The sequence below is a fragment of the Vidua macroura genome, chromosome 22, assembly GCF_024509145.1.
Source record: "Vidua macroura isolate BioBank_ID:100142 chromosome 22, ASM2450914v1, whole genome shotgun sequence".
Lineage (NCBI taxonomy): Eukaryota > Metazoa > Chordata > Aves > Passeriformes > Viduidae > Vidua > Vidua macroura.
In genome coordinates this window covers 350,079-367,888 of record NC_071592.1, presented here as the reverse complement: position 1 = coordinate 367,888, position 17,810 = coordinate 350,079, and the positions used below count along the sequence as shown (strand labels likewise).

Below are 17,810 nucleotides of genomic sequence, written 5' to 3'. Positions count from 1 at the left end.
GGTCACTGCTGGGGGGCACTGGCCGGGCGGTGGGGCCCCAGCCCAGGCTGCCATAGGACGAGGCAGGGTGAACATTAACTGGGCTGTGGCAGCCTGCTTGTGCCTGCAGCCTTGTCACGGCCTCAGTGACGCAGCAGCATGGCCACGGCGAACGACAGGGCCGTCCTGCAGACCATCTTTAACCCCAGCACCCCTTTTGGGGATATCCCAGGCTTGGATGAGGAGGAGGAGGATGTCCTGGACGAAGGTGAGTGCTGCTGAGCCAGGTTCTCGCTGGAATTACCAGCAGGGTCCCCATAGGGCGGGCAGGGAAGGAGGCTCTGCAGGCTGGGAGCAGCGCCTGCACCAGCATCGTGGACATCAGCACCCTGCCCGGTGTCTGTTCCCTTCTGGAAAGGGAGGGTAGGGTGGCAGTGGGCCTGAGCCCCGTGGGTCGTCCTGGTGCCTCCACTTCCCAGCCACGGTCTCCCGTTTACTCTGCAATAGTGGAAGCTTTTCCGTTGGAGCTGCTGGATCAAGTCCGGGAGCTGGAGCTGCAGGGCGTTTCTGCGGCTGAGTCGGGAGACATAAGCACGGCCCTGGAGCGGTTCAGTGAGGCCATTCGCCTGCTGCCTGAGCGCGCCTCGGGCTACAATAACCGAGCCCAAGCCCTACGCTTGCGCGGAGACGTGGCAGGTGAGCAGCGCAGGTGTGGGTGGTCTCCGGGCACCCCCGGCCCCTACCAACGCCTCCCCTCGTTGCCAGGTGCCCTGCAGGACCTGGACGCTGCCATACGCCTGAGCCGCGGCCGCGGGCGTGCCGCCTGCCAGAGCTTCGTGCAGCGCGGCCTCATCCGCCGGCTGCAGGCGCGGGACGAGGATGCCCGGCGGGACCTGGAGCGCGCAGCGCGCTTGGGCAGCGCCTTCGCCCGACAGCAGCTCGTGCTTCTCAACCCCTACTCCGCGCTCTGCAACCAGATGCTCTGCGAGATGCTCGGTCGGCTGCGCAACCCCCATGGAGCTGAAAGCGACTGAGACGGGCAGGAGATGGGCCAGGCAGCGAGTGGGCTGGGTAGAACCGTGCCCCTGAGCTGGCCCAGGCAGACATGTCCTGGTGGCCAGAAAAGATCCACCTCAGGTGCCAGAGCTCCTGTTCCTCCTCCTGGCTATCAGCCAGGGACTGGAAAATACCAAAGCACCTTGCTGTGTTTGTCTCGCTCTGCTCCACCCCGAATAAACCTCCCTCTGTTCCCAGCACCTGGGCTCTGCTTATGACATTGCAGGCACTGTGGTGTGATTCCCAAGCGTGCGCAGCCCCGGTGAGACGGGTGGCCCGGTGGGTGCAAGTCAGGGCCCTCTTCCTTGAAGAGGAGAGCTCGGAGGCACGGGGACGCGCATCCCCTGTCCCGGCTGGGCAGTCTCCGGCCGCTCTCGCAAGCGGCAGGACGGACCCCGCGGCTGCGCGCAGCAATCCCGCTCGGGGAAGGCGGCGACGGGGGCCCGGCAGGAGGGATGGATGACCGCAGCCGTGCTGGGGCCCGCCCCTGCGCCGCATGCACCGGCCTGCGCGCCGGGGCCCAGGCGCAGAGCCGCACTGCAGACTGGGCTGGACACAGCAGCAGCAATGCTGCAGGTAAGGTGCAGCTGGGCCACATCCTCCGACCCTGCTGTGTGCTGGAACACACGGGCCCAGCGTGGTGGATGCCCTAACGTCCCTGCTCTAGCTGCCTCTCTCCTAGCGCTGAGCACGGCTGATATAACATGGGATGTCCCAGCGGCTGGCCGGGGGCTGCCCTTGCCCTTCTGCTGCTACTGCTGCTCAGCCTCCTGGCGCTCTGCTTGGCAGGTGAGGCTGTAGTGGGGGCCGGTGCATGACTCCCAGAGCAGGACCCCTGCCACAGCTCTGATGTGCAGTGGGCTCTCTGGCAGCACTGGAGGAACTGGAGCCCACCACTGACAGGCAGCCGCGAACAGTGTGCACCCTGCAGGAGGGGGAGAGTCGCATCTTCACCTGCTGGGTTCCCCGGCCCGTCCCCGGTGCCACACTGGCCTGGTACCTCAACGGTCAGAAACAGGAACTCAACCTCTCGACTGCAGACACTGCCAGCATCCTCACCCTCACCGGCCAGCACTCCGACCACCAGCTCAACTGCTCCCTGACCATCCCGACCTCCAGTGAGACCTACAACACCTCCATCCTTCTCAATGTGCAGTGTAAGGTCTGCGGCGCCGGCCTGCTCCAGACTGGGATGTGGGGAGGGCGTGTGGGGCTCCCATCCAGCTCAGGCAGGACCATAACCTACATCCATCACAGCCATAGCTGGGCAGCATCTTATCAGTCCTGTGCAAATGACGTAGACGAGCGCTCCCGGACCCGGGCGAGACAAATCCTGCTCCCAGCTGTGTTGTCCCCATCCGTCCTCCCCATCTCATTGCCTGTTTTTTACCCAGATAAGCCAGAGATCCTGTGGGAAGATGCCCACTACCAGCAGGTTGAGAGCGCTGGCCTTCTCCTGGTGCTCTTTGTGCTGGTGCAAACCAACCCACCTGCCAGCACCACCTGGGTGGACCAGGATGGGCACGTGATGGCCAACACCTCCAAGCTTCTCCTCCTGGGTGCCAACCACTCACTCCACATCCATCTCAGCTGCACAGCTGGAAACCTCTCCATCAGTGCAGCCAACAGTGTGGGCATCACCACTGCCTCCCTCCTGCCCACAGGTAACTGTTGAGGGGTGGGTATGGTGCAATGGCCCCGTGGATGGGTGCTGAGGGGTCTGCACTGCCGGCGCAGGTCTGCTGGATGCCCGTGTGGAGCTGCCTGTCCTGGGTGTTGCCATTGGAGCAGCCCTGGCCCTAGCTGCCCTGCTCAGCCTGGGCTCCTGTGCTGCCTGCCTGGCATGCCGCTTGCCCCAGCTTGTGCAAGGTCCAGGGCAAGCAGGAGGGAACAGCCCACCCAGCCAATGCTCCCATTGCAGCAGCTCTGAGCCCCCGCAGCCCCAGGGCACACGACTGCCCCACCAGACCCAGTCCCTGCCACCCAACCTGCGCCTCAGTGACCTTGCACAAGAAGGAGGTAAAACCCTGATGTGTCAGTGCACTGAGACATGTGGGGCCCCAGGTCCTGCCTGGGTGAGGGATAGATGTCCTGGCTCTCATTCCCTTGCTTCCCTGCAGCTTCCCCCAAAGATGCAGGAGCCAGTGCTAGGGGAGAAGAAAGTGCCCTGCTGGGACTGGAAAACTCCCTGGTCCTCAGCAAGCTTGGTAAGGGGAGCAAGCATCCCTAAAAGATGTGTTGTGGGACATGGAGCTCTGTGGCTGCCCCAACAGGCAATGAGTTCTTTGTCCTGCAGGTTTTGTCCAGCTCCCAAAGTCTGGGCGCATCTACAAAGTGCCCAGCATGAGCAGTGATGAGATCTGGCTGTGAGCTGCAGTGTGGTGCCAGTGAGCCAGGGCTGCCCGGCACCAGGTAGGTACCAGCCCCCGGAGCCGAGCAGCTGAGGGTGCCAGGAAGGCCGTGATGGGAAGCAGCAGCTGACCAGCCCCAGTTCTGTGCTGTGCTGTGCAGGGCTTGGGAGCTGCACTGTCAGCCAAGGCATGGTTTTATGTAGTCCCTGAACTTTACCAATATTCTCTTATAATCAAAATGCATCAAAACTGTTTATAGCCAGGCTCTAGCACTGTGATTCCTCTTGGGGTAAAGCCAAGCACCAGCTTTGCTTTAGCAGGTTTATGACTCGCTGCATGATCCTCTTTGCCCCTGTCCCTGCTGCTGTGGCAGACAGGTGGGAGGTCAGCGGAGCAGGGGCTGAGGAGAGACGTCCCAACAGCAATAAACTGAATTCAAGCATCTCTGTGGTGCTGCACAGGTTATTTCTGCTTGACAGGAGCCAAGGGACTGTTCTCAACAGGAAAGGGGGTTCAATAATAAGGAGCAGAGGAGATTCAAGATCTCCAGATTAGAGCTTGCAACACCCTGAGCAGATCTGAGTGTTGTGTCTGAATGTGGAATTTATTCCTGCTTGCTCCAGCCTTTTTAGTGTGTGCTCAGGGAGCCTCTGCTCTGCAGCACCTGTGGCACAGAGAGCCTGACACTGGGAAAGGCTGGTTTAATGCTGAACTCCTTGGGAACAAGTCAAAAATGGAGCCATTAGGCAGCTTCTGCAACAAATATGGTGAGTCAGGCCCTACTCCCTCACACGGAACAGCCCAGCAATGTCTCTAAGACCAGAAAGGCTTCTGATTTGCTGTATGATATCTCCCAACCTGCTCTGGGTACACCTCAGTGTCCAGTGGCAGACAGTGGTCCAGGAGATGAGGCTTTAATGTGAAGCATCAATTAAAGCTCAACACCTCTGCCTCCGCTGCTTGTGAGGGTGGGTTGGATGGTGGGCTCCTGCCCTTCTGCCCATCAGCCAGGGGCTTGAAGTGCTGCAGGGAAAAGAACATGCTCATGCAAAGATTTGACTCCCACTGCTCAGAGCACACACATGCACCTGAAGGCGCCGGCCGTATCGGCTCTGCGTGAGCTGTGTGCCCAGCAGCCAGCCCAAGGGGATGCATTCTGCCTTGTGCTGGCCTGTTGAACAACATGGCACCTCAGCCCAGAGCACAGCCTAGCTCCCTGTGTCAGGCAGAGGCACCAGGGAGAGGATCAGCTGAGAACATGTTCTCTGGGGCCCACCACTCCTTTGCACACTCCCATTGCCATCACAAAGCCAAATGTGAAGGGACCAGCTGCACAGTGCTGCTAGCTGGGTGAGCAGCACCTGGGTGGAGCTGCATACCTGCGAGTTCTTGAACTCCAAGAAGAGGGAGAAGAGGACGTGCAGAGGGTGGATCCGGCTCTTGTACACGGGGATGTCCAGAATGGCTGCGGGTGAGATCAGAAGCCTGTGAGGGCACCTGGTCTGCACTGCCTCACACAGAGCATTGTCAGGAGGGGCTGAATTCCCCACTGCCCACCATCACCTGGGGCTCCACGCACCAAAGACTGCAGACCCCTGTAGTACAAGAGCCCACCTCCCACTGAAGCAGCAGGGCATAATCCTGACTGCTTGGGGCTGAGCCTGCAGCTAAAGCTCTCTGGCTTTCAGTGGGAGTGCCAGGCCAGCATCACACGGTGTGAGCAGCACAGCCTCCCCCGCTCACCGCAGATCATGTCGATGTACTCGGCAAGGTCACAGCTCATCTCTGCGCTCGGAAGACCCACCTGCAACAGACAGGGCTGTCAGATCTGCTCCCAGACTGCAGGAGCCTGGGAGCATACAGAGGCCACTGCGGCAGCAGCTGGGAATTCCAGTGCTGGGCTGCTCCCCAACTTCTGCCAAGGGCAGAGTCGTGAGGAGGAACAAGCCCAAGAGGACTGGGCTGTGGGATGGAGCAGGCACCCAGCTTTCATGGGAGATGGCTTCTAAGACCAAGCGCTGAGCTAACCACTGGTCACCCAAACAATCTACCTTTCCCAGGAGCTCCTCGAATTCTGGTGACCATTCCTGCATCAGGGTCTCGATGTCAGGCATTGGCCTGCCAGGGAAGAGAACAACATCAACTTCAGGGTCAAACACAACCTTCCACTGCCAGCATCAGGGCTCACCTGGAGTAATGGACTGTGGCAGGAGGTTTGCAGCGATGCAGTTCACTAATACTTTCAATCCAGCTCTCAATGGCTTTAGGGTTCTTTTCTGCATTCTCCAAACTCTTCACTTTTATTTGCTGCTAAAAACACAAATATAAACCTGGAAGTGTTTCATGGTGTTTTGGGGCTTTTTGGGAAAGCTGCATTCACTTCTGGTGAACCAGGCCTACTCTCTTTCCCAGCTGCACTTTACTAACGGATTTCTGCAGGCAAAAAGCCAACTAAAACTGGGTATGAACAACCAAAAGGAAATAAAGCATCACCTGAAGTGAACAGACCCAGAGTTCATATCAAGACTTGACTTGATCAAGGCTCAGATCCACTGCAGTTTAAAACTATGGATTAAAGCAAAAGGTCTGGTTTTGCTGCTCTTAAAGTCAACTTCTCAGTTGAAAGAGTAAAAAGCCATGAAATGTGCAGCAAGTGTGACCTCCCTCTCCGTGACTCACTGTGATGTTGTGCTGCTTGGAGTTCTCTGTCAGCCAAAGGGAGAGCACGGTGGGATCTGACTGCTTGGTTGAGGGCTCATCCAGGACCAGCAGGCCAAGGTTGTCAGGTTTGCCATCAGGACGAGGAACCTGCAGGAAAACAGAGCCCTGTTCTCTGTGGAGTCCAGGGCAGGTTTGTACAGAGCCTTCCTGTGGGCTCTCTCAGATGTGCATTCTAGGTACAGTGCTGCCTGGAAAGCACACAGTGTTGGAGACCCAGGCTTTCCCCCAAGTTACCCAAGTGCTGTTTGACAGGTGACCAAACCACCAGTGTAGTTTATCAGGTCTCTGCCCATCATGTCTGACAGAGCAGGGACAGACCAGACCCCAGGCTGCATGGCCTGGCTGCCTACTTGCTCTGAGCCTGTGTTCTGTTTTGGTTCGTGGGGCAGGACGGAGAGAGGAACCTGAAGAAACTGCACCTTTAAGAATGCATCGATGTCTCCAACAGCAGGAATAAAGTCTGGAATAAAAGGCTGCAGCTTGTGCTCAATCTCTATTGTTTTGGGAGTGTACCTGGAAGAAAACACCATCACAGCATAGTTGACTAGAAACTGTGCTGCAATGATTGACACAAAGGAGAGCCAAGAACAGGCTTCCACTCACCTCTTGATGTATTCAAAGAGATCTTTGATTTCAGAAGACACTTGCAGGTAGTCAAAATCCGCTGGATTGAAGTCACTAAAAGAAGGGAGAGAGTAGAGGGAGAAGATGAGCATGTGGCAAGTTCTGTACAACAGAAACCAGGACACAGCTGGGGCAGACAAATGTGGGAAGCTGAAGCACCAGGCAGTAAGTCCTCTCTGGAAAACACTTCTTGCACAGGGAAAGCATTATTGGGCCCCATTTTGGGGCCAAGAAAAGCATCTGAGTGATGGACATCTGTGATCATACAGTCCCACACAGGGCTGTCAAAAGGGGGCTAAATGCTCCGCACAAGGGCAGCAGTAAGACAGGAATTAGGGGGTCAGCAATAGCTTTGAAGCTGAAAACGATGGAAAAGGAGAATTATGAGGATCTGTGTGACGTATTTGAGATGATCCTTCCCTTTTCTGGACTTCTCCTGCCAGCCCGGCCTGGCTTACACCTTGGATCATTCCAGCTGTGCCTCTCCTGGGAAACAAGCCCGGGACTGGTTCACCAGCTGGAGCAACCACCACCCTGAAGCATCGGGGACGAGGAGGCAGGAGCTGCCTGTCCCAATGCCCAGTGTCTGCTCACCCTCGTGGGACCTGGGGAAAGCGGTGGAGCTGTCAGGGCCCGAAAAGCACCGAGCAGCCCCCGCCCCTCTGGCCAGGAGCAGCGCTCACCCCTCCAGCGCGGCCCCGCGCTCCTCCGAGTCCTCCTCCGAGTCGCTCTCCGAGGAATCTTCCTCCGAGTCCTCATCGTCCTCGTCATCATCCTCGCTGAAGGTGGCTGGGCCGGGGAGGTGTGCCGCTGCCTCCTCCTGCACGACAGCCGTGTCTCACGGGCTATCACCGACTCGCACCGGGCCGTACCCCGCCCGCTGCGCTCGTACCTTCCCTCCGCCGCTCCTGCGCTCGGCCGCTCCGACAGACACCCCGGGCCGACGGCAGTCCCGCAGCCGGCCCGCGGCCCCCGCCCGCGGCGAGCGGGCTCCGGGCTCGGCCTCGGGCAGCTCCAGGCTCTCGTCGTACGGCTGGCTCTCCACAGGGCGGGGCTGCACCGAGAGGCAGAGTCAGGGGCGGCGGGGCGGCCCGGCGCCCACATCCACCGCCCGCCGTGTCCTGCCACGCTGTGTCCCGTGCCCCGCGTCCGCCCGCGCCCCCGTGTCCCGCTGTGTCCCGCCGCGCCCCCGTGTCCCGCTGTGTCCCGCCGCGCCCCCGTGTCCCACCTCCGCCCGCCGCGCTTCCCGCCGCGCCGCCGCCGCCGCCGTCGCCATGGCGACCCCGCCCCGCCGCGCCCGGCCCGGCGGCCAGAGCGGCCCGGCCCGGCCGCGCGCGCCCTCTGGCGGCTGGGAGGTGCCGCCGCCCCGCCCCGCCCCGCCGTGACGGCACTTCCGGGTGCGGACGTGGCGCGGCGCCGCCATCTTGCGGGGCCGCCCGGGAACCGGAGTGAGCGGAGGGCCCGAGCGCCGATCCTGCCGCCGCTGCCGCTGCTATGGTAAGGGTGGGACCTGTCCGCCGCGGGCAGCGCAGGGCTCGGGACAACCCCCGGGGCAGCCCCCGGGCTCGCCCCGGCCGCCTGGCCTGTGTGCAGACCGGCGCTGGAGCCCGCGGCCTGGTGGGACGGAGCGCGGCGCTGCCGCCCCGGGTCGGGCCGGGGCCCTTGGGGGCGGCGGGGACGCGGCACTTTTTCTCTGGTGACTCGGAGCCACGGTGCCTCCTCAGCACGTCCTCACGCCTGCTCTAATTGCGTTCGGGGTGTAACCAGGCTGGTGGCGCCCGCCTGCTCCCCCGTGGGATCCCGTGTCTCGGGGCCGGTCCGGCTCCTTTTGTCCATCGCGACGGTGTTTGGGTTAGCACAGACCCGCACACAGCTCCGTCAGAGCTAAACTGTGCCCGAGGTGCGGCAGGGATCAGTGCTGCCACGTTTGAGGGGTTCGGATACTTTCTGTCAGTAACAGCAGTTGCGGATTTAAAAGATTCGAAGCGCGGAACAGAATTATCCTGGCAAAGGGAATTAACATTTGTGAGAGAGAAATATAGGGAGGAAGTCTGGGCAGACTGGGAGATGGAGAAAGTGCGGCTGGTGAGTGCCTTGCTGTCCTGTGGGTGAGATAACGCCGGCGAGCTGCCCGGGAGTCACGGCAGGGCTTCGTTAACCTGGCGGTGCTGTGCGTATGGCGCTGCAGAGAGATGTTACATTTCACAGCGCTCCTGTGTGTAGCTGTAGGCTGGGGCAGCCTGATGGAAAAGTCATGGATAGCCCGGAGCGTCCCGTAACGCTCCCACGGGTTGTACACCTCTGTCTGTGTGAAATCGGGAATGATCTTGCCTGACAGAAGCAGGGAGAGCTCTCAGGATTATGTTGAGAGAGGACGCAAAAGCAGAGATATCTCTGCTCTTGCCGTAGTTCATTTCCTGGTCACAGAGAAAGACTTAGGGTCTTGTTTGAGGAGGGGTGTGCAGGTGAGGAGATGCTTTCCGTGGGCACGGGGCGGGAGGCGCTGCTCACGCGCTGTCTCCTCCAGGTGCTGTTGGCAGCCGCTGTGTGCACGAAGGCAGGGAAGGCCATCGTGTCCCGGCAGTTCGTGGAGATGACTCGCACCCGCATCGAGGGGCTGCTGGCGGCATTCCCAAAGCTGATGAACACAGGGAAGCAGCACACATTTGTGGAGACAGAAAGCGTGCGATATGTGTACCAGCCCATGGAGAAGCTCTACATGGTGCTGATTACCACCAAAAACAGCAACATCCTGGAAGACCTGGAAACACTCCGACTCTTCTCTAGAGTGGTAAGGACTCGTCACTCCATGACGTAGCCCAGAGCGATTCTGTTGTGAGGGATCTGTTTCTGAGGTGGTGCAAGAGCACTGTGTGCCTCCGCTTGGTAGGTCTGTGTTCCAGAGCTTCCCTTCCTGACTGGAAAGAAAGCTCTGAACTTTTGGTGGTAGTTTTGAACTCCATATAAAAAAAAAATCGTCAGTTGTACTCACCCGATGAGACCAAAAGGCTGACTGTAATTTAGCATTAAATGTTCTTTGTACAGTGTGTGGTTGTTACAAGTGCGGCACTGCTATGCAGGGATCCTGAAGCAGCAAGTTTGTGTCTTCACACAGCCAAAGGATTTTCAGGAAATTCACTGGCCCCAGCATGCAGTTGGGTGCCTTTGAGTTACTGTTATGAGGAAGTTGAGAGGTTATATATGGATTTTGATGTAGAAAAACTAACAGTGGCACAACTTCGACTTGTTTATTGATAATATAATTGTATGAAGAGTAGTGTAAATTTGTGCTGGGCTTGAGTCTGGCACAGTTATGACCCCCTGGGATGGTAGAAAGAAAGTGTTTACACAGTACTACTGTTTGTGGGTACTCCTTTACAATGTTCTCCCCTCCTAGATCCCTGAATATTGTCGAGCTCTGGAAGAGAATGAGATCTCAGAACACTGCTTCGACCTAATCTTTGCCTTTGATGAAATTGTTGCCCTGGGCTACCGTGAGAATGTAAATCTGGCACAGATTCGGACCTTCACTGAGATGGACTCGCATGAGGAAAAGGTGTTTCGGGCAGTCAGAGAGGTGAGCAGGGACACCTGCAATCCTGACACAAGGTGCCCTGTCTGAGAAACGCCACTTTTGCTATACAGAGCTGTTCTTCCACTTTGGCGGGGCCATGCAATTATTTAGCTTTTCTGAGCGCTAAATGCTCATGTCTTGTTTCTTTTTTCTTGACCAGGGGTTTTTGGGCAACTGCACTTAGTTCCTGTGCAGGGCAAGGCTGAGGTTGCAAAGCTCCATCACCTCTTCTCTTTTCCTTCAGACACAGGAACGTGAAGCGAAAGCTGAGATGCGCCGTAAAGCGAAGGAGCTGCAGCAGGCCAGGAGGGATGCAGAGAGACACGGCAAGAAGGCACCAGGGTTCGGGGGCTTCGGCAGCTCGGCCGTGTCCGGGGGCATGACAGCAATGATCACAGAGACCATCATCGAGACCGAGAAGCCCAAAGTGGCACCAGCTCCAGCCAGGTAGGGGGGACAGCAGGTGGCAGATGTTGGAGTCAGTGTTGGCTCAAACCGTGTGCCTGGAGGGTCTAACGTGAGTTCCTCATCTGTGTAAGTGTTGAGGACCATTTGTGCCACGTACCACAGTAGTACCCCGTAGTCTCTTTGGATTCTTTGATGAACAGTGGGCTTTCATTTTGTGTGAGAAAAAGAGGTCCCAGCTCCCGGTAATACAGGAACTATATCTGAATCTAAATTATAACTTGGCACCCTACACATAAGATGATCAGTTCCATGCATGTTCTCCCCCAAAAAGGCTACTGAGTTGAATGCTGTGTTGTTGGGATGGTCAAGTTACAGCATTTGAAGATAATGGGAAGGGGGAACCCATTGCTGTCAGCTGACTTGGAGATTATTACACATTTTATTTAGGCCTTCAGGTCCCAGTAAAGCCTTGAAACTTGGTGCTAAAGGGAAGGAGGTGGACAACTTCGTGGACAAGCTGAAATCAGAAGGAGAAAATATCATGACTTCTGTAGGCAAGCGCTCTGCAGAAGCGGCCAAAGTTCTCACTCCTCCCATTAACGTCGAGAGGTGAGTGCTGCCCTTGCTTTGGAAGCAGTTTCCTCACAGCTCTCCCTGCGTGTGGCCTTGGGAGAGAGCTTCCCTGCTCTTCTTCAGCTTTTTCCTGTATTTTCTTACCTTGTAATTATAACAGCTGGGCAAAATCTGGGAAAGCACGTCAGCAAAAAAGCAGATAGCTAGTTTGGTTAGGCATCCTCTTAACTAAAATGGGCTGTCCATCCATTGTTGAGCTGAGGTTGGGAATTTTCCTGTGCTTTTTTCCCTGCGCCGTTTTCGCTGTTTCCAAGCCTTGTTGCTGCTCAGGACGGAGGCGTTCACGGTTCATTTTATACGCAGCCATTGAGAACCTTTTAATGCCCTGAGCTGTGCACTGCAGCCTTCAGAGGGGATTTGAGTGACCAGCTTGTCAAGATGCTGATCACTGCCATTTAACTGGGCTCCCACCCCTTGCAGACCCATATGCATGGATCCTCCTGCCCCTGAGTTCACTGTCAGAGCAGTATTAGCCCCCACTGTACCAGCCGTGCTGTTGTTTGGGAGCCCCTGCTCAGTACACACAGCCTGTCCTTACTGAGCAGTGATCTCTCTGTTGTCTGGGAGATACCAAGAGTGTAGGACTGGAGCTTTTTCCTCTGTCTGTCTAGCGTGCACATGAAAATAGAGGAGAAAATCTCCTTGACTTGTGGCCGTGACGGAGGGTTGCAGAACATGGAGCTTCACGGCATGATCATGCTGCACATCTCTGACGAAAAGTTTGCACGGATTCGCCTGCATGTAGAAAATGAAGACAAGAGGGGAGTGCAGCTACAGGTAAAGCCTGTTTGGAGTCCCATGCTGTTGAACTTGGTTTTGCTGCTTTCCAGGGGAAAAATAATGGAAATACTCAAGTATGTTGCTCTCCTGTGTTCTCATCTAAGCCTTCTCAGCAAATGCATTGGAAATGGGAGTAGTCAGTGCAGGTATTAGCAGACATGCAGGGCCAGTATGCTCAAGGGATTGAAGTTCATTGGAGAAATGCAATCTTGGTTGCCATCCTACCCTTGGAGCCTTATCTGCCCAGCAGTGCACCTTGGCATGCCGGGTGACCTCACGTGGCCTTCGCAGCAGCCTGGTGTTTTGCTCAGTGCCTGTTGTGTGATGTCAGCTGCAGCTGTGGAGTGGAAATGGGATAACAAATTTCCTGTGCCAAAGGGGAATTAATTTATTCTCTTGGAAGTTGTTTGTTTCTGAGGTTGCTTGTCCTGTCACTGCTGTACCTGGGATACTTGCTGAAGCACTTGATGGCAGTCAGCAGTCACAGCTCAGAAGGTTCTTGGCAGATTGGTCCTTCCCTTTCTCCCTGCTCATGTGACCTTACGGATCCCTGGAGGTGGTGCTGCTTTGACACGCGCTGGCTCGCTCCTTGTTAGGGACTCATCTGTACATCATCACTGCCTGCAAGTCCACTTCCTTCCAGGGCATCCCATGAGTGGGTTGCTAACAGCACTGCCACAGGCAGTGCTTTAGGTGGAAGATGAGACCAAACCCTTTGCTGACTCCTGTCTTTCTATGCAATTTGAACAGGGACTTGCAAAAATCCTCTGCTTCTAAAAAGCTGCTCACACTTGAGGTTGTGAAGAGAATGTTTAAATGGAGTTTGGCCACTGACATATACGTGCATTAAGGTTGCTGAGGGGAGACAGTAGTGTTAAGGTGTCAGGCTGTTTTTCCCAACAGCATTAGATGGATTTTTCTTGAAATGTCTGCTGTAAGCATTCAGGATGGTGTTTGACTTGTAGTTGTTCTGTAGATACCAGCCTCCATCGCTTGAGTATCTGGTGCAGGTGCTTGTAAGAAAGACAAGTGGTGGGGATCCTTCTTGTCAGATTAACATTTTCTGGAAGGAATCCCAGGTTGATAAGCAGTTGTGCTTCAGATGGGCTTCTGAGCCAGGAGGAAACCTAACCTGATGTGTGTTTTGACAAAGCAAGCACTGGAATGTGTAGGCCTGTCCTGGTAGAACCTGCACTGTGTACAGTTCTGTCCCTGGGCTTAGACCTACAGTCTGGGCATGTGTCCTTCTTTCAGACTCACCCAAATGTGGACAAGAAGCTCTTCACTACAGAGTCACAGATCGGTTTGAAGAACCCAGAGAAGTCATTCCCTATTAACAGCGATGTGGGCGTGTTGAAGTGGAGGTTGCAGACCACAGAAGAGTCCTTCATTCCATTGACAAGTGAGTGCAAGTCTGGGGGCTTGGGCAGAAGAAGCTGGTGATTGTCCATGAGCTCCTGGTAGCCACCTTGCAGCAGCTGGGCTGCCTGGAGCCTGGCATTTTGTGAGACCTTGGAGATACTATGTGTATCTGTTGGACAGTGCCTGTCCTTGGCAGCGTGTGTTTTGTGTAACACCTCAAGGAAAATAGAGAGCTTTTCTTAAAGTCAGCTTGAGGGTGACTTCACTGGGCATTTTGAAGTGCATCATCTTGTGAAAGCCTATTCCACATGAAAGGCCTGCATGGTTCACATACTGTCTCTGTTTCCTCAGTTAACTGCTGGCCATCAGAGAGTGGGAACAGTTGTGATGTTAACATTGAATATGAGTTGCAAGAGGAGAGCCTAGAGCTGAATGATGTGATCATCACCATCCCCCTGCCGTAAGTCATGCTCCTTATCATGCAGCACTAATGAGTCCCATCACCTCCTTCCCCTCCCTGTTTTGTGGATCTGGCCAAGCCAGTGGGTGTTAAGAGGCATTTCCTTAGCTCTGTGCAGGGAAGTTACTGTCACTTCTCATTGCCTGCTCTAGGTCTGGTGTTGGTGCCCCAGTGATTGGGGAGATTGATGGTGAGTATCGCCACGACAGCCGGAGAAACCTCCTTGAGTGGTGCCTGCCAGTGATAGATGCCAAAAACAAGAGCGGTAGCCTGGAGTTTAGCATAGCAGGGCAGCCAAACGACTTCTTCCCGGTGCAGGTGTCCTTCGTCTCCAAAAAGAACTATTGCAACATACAGGTATGGTCACTGCTTATGCTCCACAGGTGGGATGTCACCCTTGCCTCAGTTCCCGGCTGGCTGACACTGGCCGTGCTGCAGGGGCACCATGCTGTCCCACTGGCCATGGCTAAAGGGCTGGCATTAACCTGCCTCTGAAACAGCTGGATTCGGGAGTACCAGCAGACAGCACTGGCAGCTGACACTTCGTGGAGTTTGCCTGAAGTTTCAGTTGTGTGTTCGAGTCTCTGAGTAGTCATTAATTCCCCTCGGGCTTTGTTGGAAAACCCATCAGCCTTGTAGCCAAAACACTGCTTGGCATACAGCTGTCTGTCTCCACTGAAATGTAGCCAGTGGCTGCTACTTCGCTCCTCAGTGGAGACACAGTTACCACAGAAAATCACTCCCCTGTTTCAGGGTTCCTGGGAACAAAGATCTTTGTTTCAGGGCTGAGCTGTTGTTTTAAGGGCAGCAGGTCGGTTGTGCTCTCGTGCGTTGGGACACGTGGCATTGTTGCAGTAAGGGAGTGATGTTCAATTCTGAGCTAATGCTGCCTGTTGTCTCCACAGGTTACCAAAGTGACCCAGGTAGACGGGAACAGCCCTGTAAGGTTTTCCACTGAAACCACCTTCCTGGTGGACAAGTATGAAATCCTGTAATGCCAGACATGGTGACGCACAATGGAAGAAATTTTTAAATTAAAAAAAACGAGGCCGACGTTTATTCTGAATGTTGGGAACGCCACAGCCCCCTCTGCGAAGATGCGTGGCTCTGTCTGCCATCTACAGTGTTCTGGGGTCACAGACATTTTTTGCAGAGAAGTGACGTGCTCATGGGGGGAAAGGCCACAAATTTCTTTGGCAGATTTTTACCGACTGGCAAAAAAGCAAGATCTCCACAAAGAGCCTGACTTTGACGTGCTTCCCCCGCTCACCCCGAGATGCTCGGAGCTCAGCCCAGAGCCGACCAGACATCGTTCTCTCCTGAAGCATCACGTGCTGTTCCGTTGTTGGTGCTGCCATCTTAATTTCTCCTTGGCCTCTGGTTCTCATGTGTGAGGCCACCAGCTGGTCCTGACCCTGACAAAGCTGACCTTGGCCTCAGAGGTGGGGGGTCATGGCAGGGGCACGGGGTGGGGAAGAGGGACCTGGGGGTTCAGTCCTTTTGCCCCACACAGTTACTGCTGTTCCTCCAGCTCTGCTGTGCGGCAACAGCCCAGCTCCAGGTGGTCTGGTTCCTGCTGCAGCGGGGAGAGCGTCCAAAGGGGACCGTGTCCTCACTGTCTTCCACAGCTGTCCTCAGGCCAGGCTTTGGAGGAAGTTTAGTTTTGTTAGAACCAGCTGTATATCCTTTGCAAGGCCGTTTTGGTGTCTGGGGAGGCTGAGGGCTTTGCCTGCCTGGGTGAAAGGAGTTGTGGAGCCTGGTTGACTTACTTGGCCTGTCTCAAACCAGTGTTGGTTCAGCACTGGCAGGTGTGGGAGAAAGAAATGCTGGTTTCCAGGTAATGTGGGGGCTGATCCGAGCCATTTCTCCTACTGCTGCCTCACTAGTGTTATTTGCTTCATCTCAGAGACCTGTGCTCCCCTCACACTCATCTCACCTGCATGGCTGGGGCCTGTAATGAGTGTCACCTGCCCCTGGGCACACCTCACCTCTGCAGCCAGAGGACCCGAGTGCAGGTGGAAGGCATCGGCCCTAAAAGTGCATGTACTGTGCTCTGTGAGAGACAGCCAGCCTGTCACGGGCCCCTGGGGTCCTCTGCCAAAGAAGTTTGTGGTCTCTCCTCTGCTGGCAGCACCTGAGAGGAAATCAACCCTGGTCCTGTCCTGAGAGGGCAAGCCCTCTCCCCTAGCAAACTAGGCAATGAATCCCATTAAGCCAGTCCTGTTCCAGAGCTGCTTGTCTGTATGATTTTTAAAATGGAGTCAAAGTTAGTTCAAGCATCCAAGGAGCTTTTTTTTTTTTTTTTTTTCCTTACATTCATTGGAGGGTGATATTTAAGCCGAGCCGAGGTCCCCACTTTTTGTAACCCTGTATGATCCTGGCCTAGGGAATAGAGCACATTCCAGTGTATACAGAGAAATCTGAGTCTTTAATCAAATAAAGTACTGTTAAAGGAGCTGGCTGGGGGTCGTGAGGTCCTTCCGGAGCCGGGGCCGGTCAGCCCCGGCCACGCGGGGGCGGGACGCGCCGACACCGGTTGGGCGGGGACGCGCCGAGGCAGGCGGTGGCGGAGCGGCGGAGCACGGGAAGGGCTGTCGGACGGGCGGAGTGAAGGTGAGCAGCCGCTGGCATGGGGTGGGACACTGCCCCAGTTTGTGCCCCAGGCGACCACTGCCCTTGGGGAGCCTGTGGGGCCGGGGTCAGCGTGTCCTATAACGCAAGGATTCCCTAGTGCTTCAGAGGCAGCTTTGGGGTGTGGTGGGGGCAAGAAAAAGCTCGGCTGCCTTGGCCCGTGTTGGGGCGAGGTGTGGGACATGTTGGGGCTCCCTGCTCCCTGGGGTGCCTTAGGAGGAGTGCAAGGAAGGAGCAGGGGATAGGGAAGTAGGAAAAACACGGTCAGCCATAAAACCAATCATTGCACAATGTTTTGGTGGTGTGTGGGTGGGCTGGGAGCTGGTTCTGGGTCCACTGGTCCACGTCAGTGGTGGGTTTGCTGGTGTGGGAGCCCTGAAAGCAGCCAGACAAGGTTCTCCCATCCCCAAATCCTGATGCAGCTCATGGGCAGTCACAGGAGGAGATGGTGCTTGGCCCACGGCCACCACTGCTGTCTCTGACACCTCCTGGGGAGCCTGGGAACAGTACTGGTCTGGCTGGATCCTTCCTGTCCATGCCTGGACCTTGTTTACTCCAGCTTCCTGCCACACTCCTGCCATAGCCCCTTCAGCTGCTGTCAGAAAGCCAGAGGAATCTGGCAATCCCAGAAGGTCCAGCTGTTGTGCTGAAGGGCCACTGTCTCTCCCACTCCTCCAGCTGCCCTGCAAGCCCCCAGCCCCCTCTGAGCACTAGGCAGAGGCTGCAGGGGCCAGCTCCCCTGGCTGAGCACCACAGGCAGCAGCAAGGCAGCACGGCTGGGTACTTTTTGATAACTCCTCATACATTCGGGTTTTCTGTGGAGTGCCATATGTTGGTACACGTGGGGCAGCAGGGGCAGGGCACCGTGCAGGGGGATGGGAACCACGCTATTGCATGGCAAGGGATCCTTGGTGGCAGCCAGAAAGAGGAGAGTGATCAATGCCTGATTTGGAAAGGTGAGGTTCACCCACCCCTTTTCCAGCTAACAAAGGGCTGGGTGGTGGGTTCATGCCAGGGGTTGGATTCAAAACCCACCAAACCCATCCTGCATCATGGGCCCCAAGATGTCATCAGTGGGAGTTGCAGATGCTCCTTGCTGAGCCGAACCTCTGGCCTGCAGGTGAGAAATTGTCATTTTGATATGAGAGCATTTTGAGGAGCAGTTCTCCATTGTGCAGTCTTGTGAGGGGTCTGGAGCTTGTGTCTGTGCTGTGATGTCTGGAGGCATGTG

At 56.1% G+C, this 17,810-nt stretch overlaps 4 protein-coding genes across 10 annotated transcripts; 3 read left to right on the top strand and 1 right to left on the bottom strand.

Moving 5' to 3' along the window:
* The first annotated feature begins 124 nt into the window (after nt 1–124).
* TTC36 (tetratricopeptide repeat domain 36) lies at nt 125–1,235 on the top strand. The gene is made up of 3 exons (XM_053996869.1): nt 125–247; nt 487–675; nt 745–1,235. The coding sequence occupies exons 1-3, from the start codon at nt 139–141 to the stop codon at nt 1,011–1,013; spliced, it is 567 nt and encodes a 188-aa protein (XP_053852844.1). The 5' UTR covers nt 125–138; the 3' UTR covers nt 1,014–1,235.
* Nucleotides 1,236–1,329: 94 nt separating this feature from the next.
* TMEM25 (transmembrane protein 25) lies at nt 1,330–3,686 on the top strand. Of its 6 annotated transcripts, none has more exons than XM_053996861.1 (5): nt 1,330–1,611; nt 1,718–1,824; nt 1,939–2,192; nt 2,430–2,699; nt 2,773–3,686. In XM_053996861.1, exons 2-5 carry the CDS (start codon nt 1,745–1,747, stop codon nt 3,387–3,389), a joined length of 1,221 nt encoding a protein of 406 aa, XP_053852836.1. In that variant the 5' UTR covers nt 1,330–1,611; nt 1,718–1,744; the 3' UTR covers nt 3,390–3,686. The 6 variants fall into 6 exon arrangements, with proteins under 6 accessions (XP_053852836.1, XP_053852834.1, XP_053852832.1 ...); XM_053996859.1 differs by having other exon boundaries at nt 1,330–1,824; nt 1,908–2,699; nt 2,773–3,069; nt 3,168–3,242; nt 3,332–3,686; XM_053996857.1 differs by having other exon boundaries at nt 1,908–2,699.
* Nucleotides 3,687–4,072: 386 nt separating this feature from the next.
* On the bottom strand, nt 4,073–8,011 carry IFT46 (intraflagellar transport 46). Of its 2 annotated transcripts, XR_008440346.1 has the most exons (12): nt 7,960–8,011; nt 7,624–7,785; nt 7,415–7,551; nt 6,711–6,785; nt 6,527–6,620; nt 6,066–6,194; nt 5,575–5,696; nt 5,438–5,504; nt 5,130–5,190; nt 4,766–4,851; nt 4,245–4,409; nt 4,073–4,139 (listed from the first exon to the last, which is right to left on the bottom strand). XR_008440346.1 is itself a non-coding variant. In XM_053996864.1 (11 exons), exons 1-11 carry the CDS (start codon nt 8,005–8,007, stop codon nt 4,314–4,316), a joined length of 1,077 nt encoding a protein of 358 aa, XP_053852839.1. In that variant the 5' UTR covers nt 8,008–8,011; the 3' UTR covers nt 4,073–4,313. The 2 variants fall into 2 exon arrangements, 1 of the variants encoding a protein (XP_053852839.1); XM_053996864.1 differs by having other exon boundaries at nt 4,073–4,409.
* A 127-nt stretch (nt 8,012–8,138) lies between these two features.
* On the top strand, nt 8,139–16,403 carry ARCN1 (archain 1). The gene is made up of 10 exons (XM_053997071.1): nt 8,139–8,228; nt 9,259–9,522; nt 10,129–10,308; nt 10,550–10,752; nt 11,161–11,322; nt 11,958–12,123; nt 13,381–13,528; nt 13,840–13,948; nt 14,101–14,305; nt 14,854–16,403. Exons 1-10 carry the CDS (start codon nt 8,226–8,228, stop codon nt 14,941–14,943), a joined length of 1,530 nt encoding a protein of 509 aa, XP_053853046.1. The 5' UTR covers nt 8,139–8,225; the 3' UTR covers nt 14,944–16,403.
* Nucleotides 16,404–17,810: the final 1,407 nt, after the last annotated feature.